Source organism: Hippopotamus amphibius, chromosome 16 (genome assembly GCF_030028045.1).
Source record: "Hippopotamus amphibius kiboko isolate mHipAmp2 chromosome 16, mHipAmp2.hap2, whole genome shotgun sequence".
NCBI classification, from domain to species: Eukaryota; Metazoa; Chordata; class Mammalia; order Artiodactyla; family Hippopotamidae; genus Hippopotamus; species Hippopotamus amphibius.
In genome coordinates, this window is record NC_080201.1 from 56,611,247 (window position 1) to 56,629,546 (window position 18,300).

Sequence of the window (18,300 nt, forward strand, 5' to 3'; positions counted from 1 at the left end):
CCCACAGCAGTGAAAGTGCAGAGTCCTAACCACTGGACCGCCAGGGAATTCCCCCCAATGTCTTTTAAATAGCCCTAAGAGTTACATGGTTCTAACAGAAAGAACAGAAGAATTCAGACTAGAATGAAGCAGGACACAGATCTTTCTTCCACTGTTCTCCACACTGACTGCATTTTAGAATTATCTGGGGAGCATTTTGTAAAAACCCCAATGTCTCAGCTCCACCCTGGACCAATTAACAGCAGTCTCAAAGGTGGGGCCTGGGCACTGGCTTTGCTAAAAAGCTCTCCAGATAATCCTAATGTGCAGGTGGGATTGAGAACCACTGCCTTGGTTAATGGTGAGCAATCACCTGGGTGGAGGTAATTATGCAATCCTTAAACCCAGGAGCCTCATCTACTGAATAAGTGCTCTCCACCCCTTTTAAGTTACACAGTCTCAGTTTGGGCAGCTGTTCTGATTAGCTGTTGCTAAAAAACAAACTGCCCCATGGGTATATACCCAGGAGAAGTGAAAAATGTGTCTCAAAGAGATATTTGTACACCCATGTTCACAGCTGCATTATTCACCATAGTTGAAAAGGGAGAAGCAGGGCGAATGTCTATTGATGGCTGAATGGGTAAACAAAATGTGGTGTGTAGTTACAATGGAATATATTCAGCCTTGAAAAGGAAGGAAACTCTGACACATGCTACACATGGATGAAGCTTGTGCTTATGCTAAGTGAAATAGCCACAAAACAGCAAATACTGTATGATTTCACTTAAGTGAGGGACTGAGAATAATCAAACTCGGTAGAAACTAAAGTAGGACAGTGGTTGCCAGGGGCTGGGTGGAGGGCAAAATGGAGAATTGTTTAATGGGTATAGAGCTCCAGTTTTGCAAGATGAAAAAGTTCTGGAGATTGGGAGATTGGTGGCACAACGATATAAATGTACTGAACAATGTAGCACAACAATGTAAATGTACTGAACACTACCGAACTGCACACTTAGAAACGGGTGAGCGGATGCCCCTGGTGGTGCAGTGGTTAAGAATCCACCTGCCAGTGCAGGGGACACGGGTTTGAGCACTGGTCCGGGAAGATCCCACATGCCGTGGAGCAACTAAGCCCGTGCACCACAACTACTGAGACTGTGTGCCACAACTACTGAAGCCCGTGCACCACAACTACTGAGACTGTGTGCCACAACTACTGAAGCCCATGCACCTAGAGCCCCTGTTCCGCAATGAGAAGCCACTGTAATGAGAAGCCCATGCACTGCAACAAAGAGAAGCCCCCTCTCGCTGCAACTAGAGAAAGCCTGTGCACAGCAACAACGACCCAACGCAGCCAAAAAAAAAAAAAAAAAAAAAAAGGCCATGTGTTTGAAAGTTAAAAAAAAAAAAAAGAAATGGGTGAGATAGTACATTTTATGTGACGTGCATTTTACCACAATTAAAACAACAAAACTGCCCTGAAGTTTAGTGGCTTGAAGCAGCAAAATCATTTGCTTCTCTTTTCTTTTTCTTTGGATGGTTGACATTTATTCTTTTTTTTTAAACAAACAACTTTTTATTGACATATAGTTGATTTACAATGTTAGTTTCAGTTGTACAGCAAAGTGATTCAGTTATACATACATATTCTTTTTCAGATTCTTTTCCATTATAGGTTACTACAAAATATTGAATATACTTCCCTGTGCTACACAGTAGGATCTTTTTAATCTATTTTATGTATAGTAGTGTGTATATTTTAATCCCATACTCCTAATTTCTACCTCCCCTCCCTTCTCCCTTTGGTAACCCTAAATTTGTTTTCTATGCCTGTGAGTCTATTTCTGTTTTGCAAATAAGTTCCTTTGTATCTGTTTTTAGATTTCACATGTAAGTGATATATGATATTTGTCTTTCTCTGTGTGACTTAACTTCACTTAGTATAATAATCACTAGGTCTATTCATGTTGCTACAAATGGCACTTTATCATTCTTCCTTTATGGCTGAGTCATATTCCATTGTGTACCACATCTTTATCCATTCATCTGTCGATGGATATTTAAGTTGCTTCCGTATCTTGGCTATTGTAAATAGTGCTGTTATGAATATCAGGGTGCATGTATCTTTCTGAATTAGAGTTTTCATCTTTTCCACAGATATGCCCAGGAGTGGGATTGCTGGATTATATGGTAACTCTATTTTTAGGTTTTTAGGGAACCTCCATACTGTTCTCCGTGGCTGCACCAATTGCATTTATTATCTGTTACAGTATCTGTGAGTCAGGAATTCAGGATGGCTGATTCTGGCCTGGGACTTCTCATATGGTTGCAGTTCATATGATTAGAACTGGAATAGTGAATAAATGGAGAGCTAGGGGCTGGGCAGGCACCTCTCCATCTTTGTGTAGTTTCAGGGCTTCTCCGCATGGTGTCTCCTCATGGGCTGGTTGAGCTTCCCATCAACATGATGGCCTCAAGGCAGTAGGACTGCTTATCTGGTAGTTCAGGGCTCAAACTCAAGTGTTCCCATGAACAGGGTGCAAGTGGCCTCCTCTTTGCTGACTTAGCTCAGAAGTTAAGCAGTGTCCCTTTTGCCACAGTCTATTGGTCAAGAAGTCTCCAAATCCAGTCCAATTTCAAGGTAGGAAGTATAGACCTCCCATCCTTCAATGAAGTAGTGTCAAAGGGATGTTGTGAGAAGAATATGCAGGATGAGAGATACTGTTGTACCCATCTTTGCAAAATGCCATCAGCCACAGCAATGATCAGGAGAACTTAGTGAATCCCCTTGTCGCCATAATTATTTCCCTAGTTGGCATCATTTAACACTGGAGAGTATTTGGAGTTAAATATAGAAATGTTCAAGTGACTCAGATCTCAGGAATGAATCTTTTGGTTTAAGGAATTTGTGCATATTTGGCTTTTTATGTACTGGAAATGTTTAAGAGAATCTGGCCTCCCAGAGTTTCCTGGTGAGATCTGTAGTTCTCAGAAAAAGTTCTCAAAATTTTTCTCTGCATTTATTTAAAGACCTTAAAGACCTGGGATGACCAACTTTAAAATGGTTTAGCCAAAAAAAATTTTATATATATATATATATACACATATATATATACATACACACATATATAAAATGTGTGTGTGCATGTGTGTGTGTGTGAGAGAGAAAGAATAAATGTGTCAAGACTTAAAATTAATGAATCTAGGACTTCCCTGGTGGCACAGCGGTTAAGACTCCCAGCTCCCAGTGCAGGCGACCCTAGTCCGATCCCTGATTGGGGAACTAGATCCCACATGCATGGCACAACAGAATTTGCATGCCACAACTAAGGAGCCTGCTTGTCACAACTTAGACCCGGCACAACCAAATAAATAAATAAATATTTTAAAAAGTTAATGAATCTAGATAAAGTTTCCATAAATATTCATTGGACTCTCTTTCTGTAAGCTTGAAGATTTTTTTTTTTTTTTTTAGGCGCACAGGCTTAGTTGCTCAGTGGCATGTGGAATCTTCCCAGGGCTGGGCTCAAACCTGTGTCCCCTGCATTGGCAGGCAGATTCTTTACCACTGCACCACCTAGGAAGTTCATTGAAGATCTTTAGAATACGTTTTTACTTGGCTAAGTTCCTCTTTGATTTATTGATGTCACTTTTTTCCTTCATTAGAATTAAAAATTAATTATGATGATAGAAATATATCAGTTACATAAATCAAATATCATAGCTTTTCTGCCCGTGGACGCCGCCAAGTAAGCATCGTTGACATCTCCCCCCTCCACTGCCGTCATGTCTAAGTCAGAGCCTCCCAAAGAGCCCGAACAGCTGCGGAAGCTCTTCATCGGAGGTTTGAGCTTTGAAACAACCGATGAGAGTCTGAGGGGTCATTCTGAGCCATGGGGAACGCTCACAGACTGTGTGGTAATGAGGCATCCAAACACCAAGCGCTCCAGAGGCTTCGGGTGTGTCACCTGTGCCACTGTGGAGGCGGTGACGCAGCCATGAACGCAAGGCCACACAAGGGGGATGGAAGAGTTGTGGAACCAAAGAGGGCCGTCTCAAGAGAAGATTCTCAAAGACCTGGTGCCCACTTAACTGTGAAAAAGATTTTTGTTGGTGGCATTAAAGAAGACACTGAGGTACATCACCTAAGACATTATTTTGAACAGTATGGGAAAACTGAAGTGATTGAAATCATGACTGACTGAGGCAGTGGCACAAAGAGAGGCTTTGCTTTCATAACCTTAGATGACCATGACTCCGTAGACAAGACTGTTATTCAGAAATACCACACTGTGAATGGCCACAGCTGTGAAGGAAGGAAAGCCCTATCTAAGCAAGAGCTGGCTGGTGCTTCATCCAGTCAAAGAGGTCGAAGTGGTTCTGGAAACTTTGGTGGTGGTCGTGGAGGTGGTTTTGGTAGGAATGACAACTTTGGTCGTGGAGGAAACTTCAGTGGTCGAGGTGGCTTTGGTGGCCGCTGTGGTGGCGGCGGCGGCGGCGGCAGCGGCGGCGGCTATGGTGGCAGTGGGGATGGCTATCATGGATTTGGTACTGATGGAAGCAATTTTGGAGGTGGTGGAAGCTACAATGATTTTGGCAGTTACAACAGTCAGTCTTCAAATTTTCGACCCATGAAAGGAGGAAACTTTGGAGGCAGAAGCTCTGACCCCTACGGCGGTGGAGGCCAATTCTTTGCCAAACCATGAAACCAAGGTGGCTATGGCGGTTCCAGTAGCAGCAGTAGCTATGGCAGTGGCAGGAGGTTTTAATTACTGCCAGGAAACAAAGCTTAGCAGGATAGGAGAGCCAGAGAAGTGACAGGGAAGCTACAGGTTACAACAGATCTGTGAACTCAGCCAAGCCCAGTGGTGGCAGGGCCTGGCTGCTACAAAGAAGACATGTTTTAGACAATACTCATGTGTATAGGCATAAAAAACTCGAGGACTGTATTTGTGACTAATTGTATAACAGGTTATTTTAGTTTCTGTTCTGTGGAAAGTGTAAAGCATTCCAACAAAGGGTTTTAATGTAGATTTTTTTTTTTGCACCCATGCTGTTGATTGCTAAATGTAATAGTCTGATCATGACGCTGAATAAATGTGTCTTTTTTTAAACGTGCTGTGTAAAGTTGGTCTACTCTGAAGCCATTTTGGTAAATTACCCCAACAGGGTGACGTTAGAATTCCTTCAGGGTGATGCCAGGTTCCATTTGAAATTTATTTACAACCTGCTTTGGTGGAGAAGCTATTGTCTTCAGAAACTGTGGTGTAGTTGAACTGACAGTTACTGTGTTGTGACCTGGAGTTCACCCTTAAAAGGGTCACCCAAGCAAAGTCATGGAGTTTTTTTGGTTATGAATATGATTGTTGGCACAACCTATGCAATATATCTAAGTTGAATTATGGTACCAGATGAAGTTACAGATGGGAATGAAGCTTGTGTATCATCCATTATCATGTGTAATCAATAAACGATTTAATACCCTCTTGAAAAAAAATCAATATCATAAACCATAACTTAACTAACTATGAAGATACAGTATACTACAACTCATATGACCAAAAAGGGCCTATTAAAAGTCCCAAATAGAAAATAATTTTTGACAGAATAAAGTAAAATTAAAAATTTTACACGGCATCTGCTATTCTCATTCTGTCCCTGAACGTCAAAGCATCTGTGCCCGCATCTCATCTCTAGAGTAGGATAAGGGGTAAGGTCATGACTGGAGGCTGAATTGGGGGTCAGGAAAGCAGTTAGGAAAGGGCCTTTCCTAGAGGACCAAGCAATATTTGGAAAAAACAGGACAAATATGAAGAGGCATGTGCTTCCCAAACTTGCTCAATTCAAAGAGATCCTCAAATTACGCTAAGCAAAGCGGTGCTCATTCTGGAGAAGTTGACTTGCATCTTTAGTGGGCAGGATCCTGAATTATTATTATTATTTTTGTGTGTGTGGCAAGTCGGTGGCTTGCAGGCTCTTAGTTCCCAGACCAGGGATTGAACCTGGGCCCTGTCCTAACCACTGGATTGCCAGGGACTTCCCTAGGATCCTGAAATTTTTATATCCTCTATTTGCCTCAAAGTACAATGATCACATATTGCAATTAACAAATAGATTTCCAGGCTTAAAAAAAAAAATTTTAAACTCCACACACTTAAAACTAATACAATGTTATACCCTGAACCCACAGCACAAAATACTCCCCCTAGAGGTTATGCATTGCCTAGCACAGGGCCGGGCATTGAGGACGTCCTCTGGGAAATGCAAATGAATGAACTCATCAGAGAGACTAAAGTTAGAAGGATGGAGAGTGAGTTCACATTCTCACAATATTCTTTCCTGACTCCTACACTAAGCCAGACACTGTCATAGCTCCCCCGTCTTTTCCTTGATGACACTTCTTAAAGTTTCTGTTTATTTTTATGCCACTTTCAGCAGAGAAAGGGAACTAGAGTCAGGGAGAGAAAGAGAATTGGGGTTGGGTAAAAAGGAAGAGGGTAGGAGGAGATAGAATTGGGTGGGGGAGAATATTCAGGTTATCTAACACTCTGTAGCAAGTGATCAGCAAACTTGTGCTGCACGGCTTGGTTCTTAGTTCCCCAACCAGGGATCGAACCAGGGTCCCGGCAGTGAAAGCTGCGGAGTCCCAACCACTGGACCACCAGGGAATTCGCAACAAACAATTATTTTAACTTACAGATCAGCACTTTGGGCAGGGCTTGGCAGGAACGGCTTCTCTCCTCCCTCTGGGATGACTTGACTGTCTGCCTGAAACTGTCCTTCCAAGACAGCTCACTCACGTGGCCAGCAAGATGGTGCTCGCTGTTGGCTGGGGCTGTTGACCTGGCTAAGAGTCAGAAGCTTTGGTTCCTTTCCATGCAGGCTTCTCTATAGGCTGTTTGGCCTCTTGCTAGTATGGAGGCTGGGGTTAAGAGCAAGTGTCCCAAGAAACAGAAAGTGCAATTTTACCACTTCCTTTTTTAAAAAACAGCTTCACTGAGATATTTGCATATCATGCAATTCACTCATTTAAAATGTACAATTCAGTCATTTTGGGTATATTACATTATTATTATTATTTTAGCTCTTTATTGGAATATAATTGCTTTACACTGTTGTGCCTTACATTATTAATTTTTTAAAATTGTGTTAAAAATGTATAACATACAACACCATTTTAACCTCTTTTTTTTTTGGCTGTGTTCGGTGTTTGTTGCTACTTGCAGGGTTTCTCTACTTGTGGCGAGTGGGGGCTACTCTTCGTTGTGGAGCATGGGCTCTAGGCACTCGGGCTTCAGTAATTGCAGCACACGGGCTCAGTAGTTGTGGCTCGTGGGCTCTAGAGTGCAGGCTCAGTAGTTGTGGTGCACTGGCTTTGTTGCTCCGAGGCATGTGGGATCTTCCCGGACCAGGGATCAAACCCACGTCCCCCACATTGGCAGGCAGATTCTTAACCACTGCACCACCAGGGAAGTCCCCATTTTAACCTTTTTTTAAAAAATAAATTTATTTATTTATTTATTTACTGGCCGTGTCGGGTCTTCGTTGCTGCACATGGGCTTTCTCTGGTTGCGATGAGCAGGGGCTACTCATCTTTGCTGTGCGTGGGCTCCTTATTGCCGTGGCTTCTCTTGCTGCGTTGCACGGGCTCTAGGTGCGTGGGCTTCAGTAGTTGCAGCACGTGGGCTCAATAGTTGTGGCTCATGGGCTCTAAAGCACAGGCTCAATAGTTGTGGTGCATGGGCTTAGTTGCTCTGCGGCATGTGGGATCTTCCTGGTGCAGGGATCAAACCTGTGTCCCTTACATTGGCAGGTGGATTCTTAACCACTGCGCCACCAGGGAAGTCCCCATTTTAATCATTGTAAAATGTACAATTCAGTGGTATTAAGTACATTCACAATGTCATGCAACCATCACCACTGCCTAGTTCTTTTTTCATCACCTTTTGTGTCTGGGTTCTTTCACTTGCATAATGTTTTCAAGATTCACCTAAGTTGAGGTATGTATCAGTGCTTCATGCTTTTTTATGGGGGAATATTTTTCCCTTGTATTGATTTAGTACATTTTATTTATCCATTGTGAATAATGTTGCCATGAGGATTGGCATACAAGTATCTGTTTGAGTCTTTGCTTTCAGTTCCTTGGGTATATGCCTAAGAGTGGGATTGCTGGGTCTTATGGTAATTCAACGTTCAGCTTTTTTGAGGGGAGCCTGCCTGTTTCTCCATTCCTTAAGGACTGGGGCCAGAAATTCACTTCTTTTTTTAAAAAATTAATTAATTAAATAATTTTTGGCTGCATTGGGTCTTCCTTGCTGCACACGGGCTTTCTCTAGTTGTGGCGAGTGGGGGCTATGCTTCATGGCGGTGCTCAGGCTTCTCATTGCGGGGGCTTCTCTTGTTGCGGAGCATAGGCTCTAGCTGCATGGGCTTCAATAGTTGTGGCATGTGGGCTCAGTAGTTGTGGCACATGGGTTTAGTTGCTCTGCGGCATGTAGGATCTTCCCGGACCAGGACTCAAACCCATGTTCCCTGCATTGGCAGGCGGATTCTTAACCACTGTGCTACCAGGGAAGTCCCCCAGTCTTCACTTCTATCATATTCTATTGATCAAGCAGTCATAGAGCATAGATTCAAGGACAGGGGACATAGATTCCTCCCCTCCCCCATAAAAATGAAGACTATCAAAGGATGTGAGGACATGTTTTAAACCTCCCACAGAGAGTCTGGGAGGGAGGGGAGGTAGTGAGGGCCAAGTTGAGTCCCTGAGGGAGGCAGAGTCAGACAAAGAGAATGAACATAGACTCTGGGGTTTGGCAGGTTCAACCATGCTCCCTGCCTGAGGTTCTTTCCCTGCTTTGGTAGTTTTAACCTTTATTGACTCTGTAAAGCTCAGCTGAAAGTTTACATTCTCAGAAAATCTTTTCCTGACTCCTACATTGTCAGACACTGTCATAACTCCTTCTTTTCCTTGACAACACTTCTCAGAGTTTCTATTTCTTTTTATTCTTAATTGAAGTATAGTTGATTCACAATGTTGTGTTAGTTTCAGATGCACAGCAAAGTGACTCAGTTATATATATTATATACATATATATAATATACATACACACACATACATATTCTTTTTTCAGATTCTTTTCCATTATAGGTTATTACAAGATACTGAATATAGTTCCCTGTGCTGTACAGTAGGTCCTTGTTGTTTATCTACTCTGCATATAGTAATGTGTATATGTTAACCCCTTACTCCTAATTTATCCCTTACTCTCCTACCCCCCCTCCCCCTTTTTTGGGCTGTGCTTCGCAGTATGTGGCATCTTAGTTCCCTGATCAGGGATTGAATCTGCATCCCCTGCAGTGGAAGTGCGGAGTCTTAACCACTGGACCGCCAGGGAGGTCCCCCTTTATTTTTATGCCACTAATTCATCTCTCCTACTGGACTGTGACTGCCTCTTAAGCAGGAGAGTGTCCATTTTTATCCTGACTGTACCCCCAGGGCCTGGCACAAAGTCCAATGCATAGTCGGGATTTGGTAAATATTTGTTGAGTAGTTGAATTAATGAATGTCTTTGACTGATGAAATACTATCTGTCTCCCTTACTAGAGGGTCAGCAGCACTCAGGGCAGGTCCATTTCCCTTGTTCACCTTATTTTACAGGGCACAATGCATAGCTGATGGGGTAACGCCTCCAACATGGTCCCCAAATAATCCTTGCCCCCTAGTATTCACACCTTTGTATCATCCTCTCCCGCAATGAACAGAGCTGGCCAGTGTGTGGCCAATAGGATACCGGTGACAATGTGTGACTTTCAAGGCTGAGGCACAAAAAGCATTCCTGCTCTCAGCTTGCACTGAGGATCCCTTGGCATGTCATGGGACACTCCAGCAACCTGGTGGATAGGCCTAGAGGGAGAGGAATTAAGGTCCCCAGCCACCAGCCAACATCAACTTACCAGCCATATGGCTGAATCGCTTTGGAAGGGGAACATCCCTCCCCCCTCAATGCCATCAGAAGATTGTAGCCCCAGCTGGCATCTAACTGCATCCCCATGGGAAACCTTGAGCCAGAACTGCCCAGCCAAACTGCTCCTGAATTTCCAATTCGCAGAAACTTTGAGATAATAAATATTTATTTTTAAGTCCCTAAATGTTTACATAATTTATTCCATACCCATATTTTTTTTGAATGATGTATTTTTAAAAACTATTTATTTATTTACTTGGCTGTGCTGTGTCAGTTGCAGCATGAGGGATTTTTAATTGTGGCATGTGATCTCTTAGTTGCAGCATGTAGGATCTAGTCCCCTGACCAGGGATTGAACCCAGGCCCCCTGCATTGGAAGTGTGAAGTCTTAACCACTAGACCACCAGGGAAGACCCTTGCATGATATTTTGACCTTTGATGAATTGCTACCCTTTTCTGAGTCCCAGAGTCATATTGTAAAAGGGGAGGAAATATCTATCTCTGAGGTTCATAGGGTACGTGCCTCACTGGACAAGGTCAGAGCATCCAGTAGGAGCTTAATGTACCACCAGCAGTATAACCTCCTAAGGAAGCACACGGGCCTGGGTTTGAATCCTAGCTTTCACTACTTCTAAGATACAAGACTAAAAAAAAAAAAAAAGATACAAGACTTTGTTCAGGCTACTAATATCGGTACTTAACTTTGCTGGACCTCAGACTCCTTAGCTGTGAAATAGGAATATTAAAGAATTTATCTACTCTTGCAAGGGTTAGAGAAATAATACATGTATCCAATAAAACCCATTTAAACTCCATGAGAGGGCAGCTTTTTTTGTTTTCTTTCTTACCACTCTATCCCTAGCACAGAGATCAATGGTTGACAAACAAGTTTTTTTTTCTTATTTTTTTGGCCATGCCACAGAACTTGTGGGACCTTAGTACCCTAACCAGGGATTGAACCCCCCCCGCCCCCCACCCTTGGCAGTGAGAGCCCCGAGTTATAACTGCTGGACCACCAGGGAATTCCCAGACAAGTTCTTAATAACTATTTGTTGAATGAATAATAGAAAGGCAGTTTGCCTAAGTAAAATAGTATTAGCTATTATTAGCTGTTAGTAGCCTACAAGATTCCCCACCTGCTTCATATTATGATTTAATCTCTTACCACTGGCCACCCTCTCCCTCTGTTCCAGGCCCCCTGCCCTCTCCACAGCTCCTCAGTTATGTCAGCATGTGCCAGCTTCAGGGCCTTTGCACCTGATGTTCCCTCCATCCATACATGCTCTATTTCCCAGTTATCTATCCAGCTTCTTTCTACAGTTCCTTCAGCTCTCTGCTCAACATCCACCTTCTCTGAGAGACCTCCCCTGGCCACTCCTGTCACCCTGTAGTCCCATATCCTGTGTTAATTTTCTCCAAAACATTTATTGAGGGCCTGATTTATATATTTGTTTCCTTTGGGCCCTTCTCAATAGAATGTAAGCTCCATGAGAGCACGATTTTATCTATTTTACTTGCGACTCTACTTCACAACACCCCTGTTGCCGGGATTTCAGCAGATGCTCCATTATATTTGCTGAATTGAGAGCCTCATAAACGACCACACAGGTAACCTCGAGGAGCCAGAAGCCGCGCAGATTTTTGGCCAGGATTGGCAGGGGGCTTTGTCACGTGACTGGCGCTCGCCCGCCTGCCTTGGAGGCTAAGGAGGTCCACGTGGTTCCACGCTCCAGAGGGGGGCGGGCGGGGCTGTGGAGGCGGTAGTGCGCAGGCGCGGTCCCTGGCGCCGGCGCAGACGCGGCCCGGGCGCGCGGCCGGCGGCGGTTGGTGGCTTGCGGGGCCGGCGGGCGGTTGCCGTGAGTAGCACCCGCGCTCAGGCACCCAAAGCCGGCGCCATGGTGGAGAAGGAGGAGGCGGGCGGCGGTATCAGCGAGGAGGAGGCGGCGCAGTATGACCGGCAGATCCGTCTCTGGGGATTGGAGGCCCAGAAACGGTCAGGGCCGGTGCGGCTTGTGGGGCTGAGGGTCTGGAGGGGGCGTCTGGCCTGAGGCGTTGGCGGCCCTCGGGGAGCCGGAGGGTTGAATTTGAAGAGATGAGGCGGGAGTCATGTACCCGGGCATGGTCGCCCTCCTCCTGAGAGGCCTGGAGGGGTTGGTTTGGGATGTTTCCTCGGAAGGTGTGGGAAGCGGGGACGTCCCAGGTGGTGGGAGGGCCGTTCCGCGGAATTGGCGGCCTCTAGAAGGGGAGGTGGGAGAGTTCTGAGCGCCTAGGAGGATGCAGACTCAGGGACTCGACGCCCGAAGGGAGTGATGGCGGGGTGTGGCTCGGGGTTGGGGACTTAGGGAACAGGAGGGGCCGGGAATGCCTGGAAAGGATGAAAATGGGGGGGAGGGGCATAATTCATTCATTCAGAGGTAGCGGAACGTTGTTCTCTGCTGGACGCTGGGGAGACTGGCGAGCCGAACAGATGGGAGCTTACGTTCATTCTTGTGGCCTCTACGGGTTGGGCCAGTCTGAAAAAATGAGGGTTTTTTACGAGGAGTTTGGGGGCAACTTATTGCAAGTGGGGGTCCTGAGGGGCTCGGAGAGTCTGTAGAGGGGCCGGAGGTACGCGAAGAAGTTGCTTGTGCCTAGATTAGGGGGTGCGTCCAGAGAGGACAGGATTGGGCCGTATCTTGGGAATGGGGGAGTAATTACCGGAGGGGATGAGGTCTTTGAAAGAGGCAGGCGATTTAGTCGGATATTTATTGAGCAGCTGCTACAGGCACTGAATGGGTATCAGTGAACTAGGCAGACTCCTTGCCCACATGGAGCTTACGTTCTGGTGGGGGAGGCAATAAACATAAAGAAATAATAAAATACTAGGCAATGAAAGTTCTAGGGAGAAAAAATAAAGCAGTAAAAGAGGATCGATAAAGGATGGTGAGGTGGGAGAGCTGTTTTGATGGGGTGGCCACGAGAGGCCTCTGAAGAGGTATCATTGAGCCTCGGACCCGTATGAAAGGAAAGAGACATGTGGCCATCTGGAAGGACCTTCCTGGCACAGAGGACAGCGAGTGTAAAATCCTAGAGGCCAGGGCATGCTTGAGCAACAGAGTGGCTGGAACCAAGTGAGGGGTAGATTTAATTTTTATTTATTTATTTATTTTAATATTCATTTGTTTATGTATCTGTTTGGTTGTCCCGGGTCCCAGCTGCCGCTGGCGGGCTTCTTGGTTGAAGCACGTGGGCTCCTTAGTTGCGGCAGGCGGGCTTCTTAGTTGTGGCACACAGACTCTTAGTTGCACCATGCATGTGGGATCTAGTTCCCTGACCAGGGATCGAACCCAGGCCCCCTTCATTGGGAGCACAGAGTCTTATTCACTGCGGCACCAGGGAAGTCCCGAGGGGTAGCTCTTTAATTCTAAGTGTGCTGGGAAACCTTGTTGGAGAGTTTTGAGCAGAGGCGTAACACGATCTGATTTGTGTTTGAAAAGACTTGCCCTTGCTGTGTGGAGAAGAGGCAGAAGTGGGCAGAAGTGGAAATAAGGGTTCCACTTAGGAGGCTGCTGCAGTAATCCCCTTGAGACAGAAGTAATGGTGGCTTGGCACTCTAGAAAAGGGGTCAAATAGAGATTCTGGATATAATTTGAAGCTAAAGAGGACAGGCTTTGCTGAAGGATTCAATGTGTGAGGTGTGAGAGGCAGAACTCAAGGTTGCCTCCAAGGTTTTTGGCCTAAGCTTGTGGAAAAATGGAAGTGCCTTTACTGACAGAGGTGGGGGAAACTAGGTTTAGTGGGGTGAGGGAAAAGTCAGGAGTTCTCTTTTGGACTTATGTTTTAGCTGTTTACTCCACATCTAAGTAGAAATATGTGAGTGGTTGAGCCCAGAGATGAGGTCTGGGTGATGGGGGTGGTTACGTGATGTGTGTGAGTACAAAGTGTAGAATTAATTGATCAAAGGGGTGGGGAGGCAGGCAGGTCAAGAGGTTCGAGGGGGCGGGAGCTTCTAGAAGTTTTTGGTGAGAGAGTGTGTGTGTGGGGTGAGGTGGGGGGCTTACCTTAGGCTCATTACAGGTGTGTGGAGTCTTCTGTGACTGGGAAGGAGGGAGCATTATGAGGCATTAGCAATCATGGGTCTGAGGGTTGAAGGCACCTGAAGTAGGAAATTGGATATTAAATGATGAGAATGGGACTGAAGACATGGGTGGGGGTCGATTGAGTTTAGGGGCTGCTGTTTGAAGGAGTGTTGGGGGTCCTAAAGGATTGGGAAGGGGATCCTAAGTGTACTAGAAGGGTTGATCCCAGGGGTTGAGGGCAGCAGGTAATCTTGTTTGACATGGGGTAAAGTTGGGGAGGATTAAACTGGTGTTAGTGAGGAAGCTGTAGAGGGGTAGGAATGAATGATTTATCTGAGGGGCAATAGAGGATGGATGGGAGGCCCCTGTGGGAGAGATGACCTAAGGGCCAAGTCACAGTCAGGGTATGGAATCCTTGGGAGGTGGGAGTTATTCTGAGGAAGTGAAGATGTACTGAACTCAGTGGAGAACCTGAAAAGGATTGGCTGAGGGTCCTGAGAGGGAAGGAAGGGGTTACCTGTAACTTGGAATCTGTAGATTTGTACACAGCCTTACAGAGTTGATTAAAGTGCTCTCTTTTCCCCTTTTCAACTGAATTTCATAGCAGCTCTGTGCAGAAGGAAGGACAGTGATCTCCTTCTCTGTCCAGAAAAGGAGGCTCCCCAAAGCAAATTGACTTGTCTCTAAGGGAACTCCAGGTGGAATAGGAGAACTTCAGTGACTGGGCTTCCTTGTGAAATGGAAAGCAGCCTGGGAATCGAGAGACTGCATTCTGACTACAGTTTTGCCTCTGACTCTGTGTAATGTTGGGTCAAGGTTGTCAGAGAATTGGAAGGGAAAGAAATAATAATAAAAAGGGCCTTCAAGGGAACTCATACAGTCTGGAGGTTAAAAACTAAGGTGTATCTCTTACACAATGTTTTAATTTTTTTAAAAATTAGTTGCTAGCATTAAAAAAAAAATCTAGAGAATTGGCCAAATTTGGGACAAATTGAGCATCAGAAAGAGTAAAATAGACTTCACTGAGAAATATTTAATAATGTGTCTTCTGATGTGATGAAATAAGAACCTCAGTGCATCATCTTTGATGTTTTCTTGCCAAATATCTTTTACCCTAATCATGCTTTTAGAGAACAGAGGAACAAATTAAAGGACACCATTGAGGTAATGATGAAATGTCCAGAATATGGGACCTTTTACAAGACAAACTGCCCTGGTTCTCTTCCAGAAGTCAATGTCATGGAAAAAACAAGCAAAGGGACCGTTCTAGATTAAGAGAGTAAAGAGGTAGAGCCCAATGCAAGGTGTAACCCTGACTAGATCCTGATTCAAAAAGAAAACTTCCCTACAAAACATCTTTTAGGCAATAGGGGACATTTGAGTATTCAGTCCTATTAGATGATACTTGGAAATTCTTTTCTAGGTGTGACAATAGTGTGGTTGTGAAGGAGAACGTCATATTTTTGGAGCTGCATGCTTAATGGTGTGAAGTGCCGTGATGTTGGCATATGGGTAAAGCCAGTAGGGCAAAAATGTTAGCTATTCTTTCTATTTTTCTGTATGTTTGAAATTTTTTGTAATAAGATGGGAAGATGTGCCTGACTCCCTCCCAACCATCCCTCACCCCCATATATGGAGATTTGTTTCACAATTTCTGATTTCTGTCTTGAAAAATAGTAAGGTTGGATATCCCCACATTGGGAATTCCCTGGTGGTCCAGTGGTTAGGACTCTCACTGCCGAGGGCCTGAGTTCGATCCCTGGTCAGGGAAGCCACAAGCAGTGCAGCCCAAAAAAAAAAAAAAAAAAAAAGCATTCCCCACATTGAGGCCGCCTCTTTTTTTTTTTAATTAATTTATTTTATTTATTTATTGGCTGCGTTGGGTCTTCATTTCTACACACGGGCTTTCTCTAGTTGCTGTGAGCCGGGGCTACTCTTCATTGTGGTGCGCAGGCTCCTCATTGTAGTGACTTCTCTTGTTGTGGAGCACCGGCCCTAGGTGCGTGGGCTTCAATAGTTGTGGCTCACGGACTCAATAGTTGTGGCTCATGGGCTCTAGAGCACAGGCTCAATAATTGTGGCGCACGGGCTTAGTTGCTCCACGGCATGTGGAATCTTCTCAGAGCAGGGCTTGAACCTCTGTTCCCTGCATTGGTAGGCGGATTCTTAACCACTGCGCCACCTAGGAAGTCTGAGGCCGCCTCTTTTACACAGCCATGGGCTCTCTACTTGGCCATCGTCTCCATCAATCAGCTCTGCTTCACTCATCGATAGAATTACCTGGCCCCTGTAAGCATGTGAGCTAGTATCTCTTGCTGTGCTGCCGAGCCCATTTTGTGGATGAGGTTCAGGGAAGGGAGCCAACTCTCCCAAGGTCATACACCAAGTAAACAGAAGAAATAGGACTTGAATCTAAGCCACTAACTTCAGGTTCACTGCTGTTTCCACAAGACCTCATTTGCCACAATGGGGCTCATTCTTTCAATCAAATTAACATAAAGAAGAGTATTGAAGCTGAAAGCCCAGTGTGTTCTCAGACTATGTGCTTCAGCAGTTTTTGCACCGCCTTTCACACCGAAGGCATGCCTAATTTTTCTCCTTCCACTCAGCAGTCATTTTTCCCTATTTAGGAGTGAGGAAGGAGGGGGTCTGGGAAGAGAAGTAGAGGATAAGCTCCTTGAGGGCAAGTGCTTTACAAATGTCCAGTAGTTAAGATGTGGGTTTTGATTGGTCTCTAGTAAATTCCCAGTGCTTGCAAGTGTGTAGACATTCAAGTATTTGTTGAGTGGATGAAATGATTGTACACTGCAAAGACCTAGGAAGTCCAGAAACCTGGGTTCAGTTCCCAGCTCTGCCACCTAGCTCTCTGACCCCAGGAGAGTCACACAGTTCCTTGGCCTTAGGTTCCACATCTGCAAAAAAGGAGGGGTGAGTGTGAGTAGATCTTTAAGGATGCAACTGAAGTTTTAACTTTACAGGAAGGGGACTCCCCAAACTTGCCTGTTTTCAAGCACTCATTACCCTACACTGCCGCTGTTCAGACAGCGCTTCAGTTGGCTCCACAGGCACTACTTGCCGTGAAAGTGGCTGAGCGTGTACCGGAGGCCGATCCTGGTTGTTTTCATGTAAGGATCAATTTTTGAGTTGTTTAATAGTTAAGTTTGAACCTCAGCTCCAGCACTTCTTAGTTATCTAACCTTGGATACATTTCTTAACTTCTCTGTGCTTCAGTTTTCTCACTTATCAAGTGGAAATCACAATCTACGTTAGAAGATGATAAAGAAATGAGATAATGCGTGATAGAGTCTGTGCACAGAAAGCATTCAGTGAATTATAGCTGCCATTATTTGACAAGTATAAATCACCAGCCACAAAATAAGGGAAACTAAATAGGAAGTAGGTTGAGATAAATGAGATAAAGCAGGTGCCAGTGGAATGAGTGGAAACTAGGAGGAGCAGATTGAGGTGGGGAACAGTCTTAAGTTCTGTCTTAGATTCTGATAGGACACGTAAGTAAGTATAATGAATGGGCAGTTGGATGGAGCAGGATTGTAGATTTAAATGAAAAGTACCGTACTGTTAAGTGAAGAAGAGAGTATTTTTAGAAGGAGAAAATGGTCAGATCTGGCAAGTGGCCCCACCATTTATCTGGTCACACTGACCAGAAACCCAGGAGTTCTTTATTCAGCACTGCCCTTTCTGTCTGCCTCCAGTCTATTGGGAATTCCTCTAGGCTCTACTTCTAGGTTTATCTCATCTACCTTTCTCAGTCCAAGCTACAGCCATCTCAGATCACCTCAACTGTTCCTCCCTGGTCTCCCCTGTTCCACTTTATTTATTTTTTAATTTAATTTTATTTTTTAGCCACGTGGCGTGTGGGATCTTAGTTCCCCGACCAGGGATCGAACCTGCGGCCCCTTCAGTGGAAGCGCAGAGTCTTAGCCACTGAACTGCCAGGGAAGTCCTATCCCCTTTTCCACTCTTGACTCTATAATCTGTCATCCACAAAGCAGCCAAACTGATTTAAATCAAAAAAACCAGATCACAGCAGTCCTGCTTAAAGCCTTCCAGTGATTTCCTGTGTATTCAGATCTTTTAAAATTTGTTGCCTTTGCTGCCCTCCCTTGTCTGACCTTGCCTGCATCTCCCTGGCTCACTCCATTCAAGCAACTTGAATCTTTATGTTCCTCAAATTTGCTAAAGCTCTCTCTGGCCTTGGGGACGTTGTGCTTGCCCTACTTGAAACAGTCTTATACAAGATTTTTGCATGACTCACTCTCACACATTAGATTCTC

At 44.9% G+C, this 18,300-nt stretch overlaps 2 protein-coding genes and 1 pseudogene across 3 annotated transcripts in view; 2 read left to right on the plus strand and 1 right to left on the minus strand.

Annotated features, from left to right (window-relative positions):
• The window catches only part of ZC3H4 (zinc finger CCCH-type containing 4), a 56,247-nt gene extending 49,532 nt beyond the window's left edge, over positions 1–6,715 (minus strand). Inside the window, exon 1 of the mRNA XM_057711656.1 lies at positions 6,677–6,715. The gene's annotated coding sequence lies outside the window, so the exon portion shown is untranslated. The remainder of the gene's footprint in view (positions 1–6,676) is intronic.
• Positions 3,766–4,748, plus strand: LOC130838491 (heterogeneous nuclear ribonucleoprotein A1-like; annotated as a pseudogene).
• Positions 6,716–11,735: 5,020 nt separating the features above from the next.
• The window catches only part of SAE1 (SUMO1 activating enzyme subunit 1), a 63,224-nt gene continuing 56,659 nt past the window's right edge, over positions 11,736–18,300 (plus strand). Inside the window, exon 1 of one of the 2 annotated variants that reach the window (XM_057712141.1) lies at positions 11,736–11,940. In XM_057712141.1, the coding sequence (XP_057568124.1) occupies positions 11,843–11,940 (98 nt within the window). In that variant the 5' untranslated portion in view covers positions 11,736–11,842. The remainder of the gene's footprint in view (positions 11,941–18,300) is intronic. The other variant, XM_057712140.1, reaches the window with a different exon arrangement.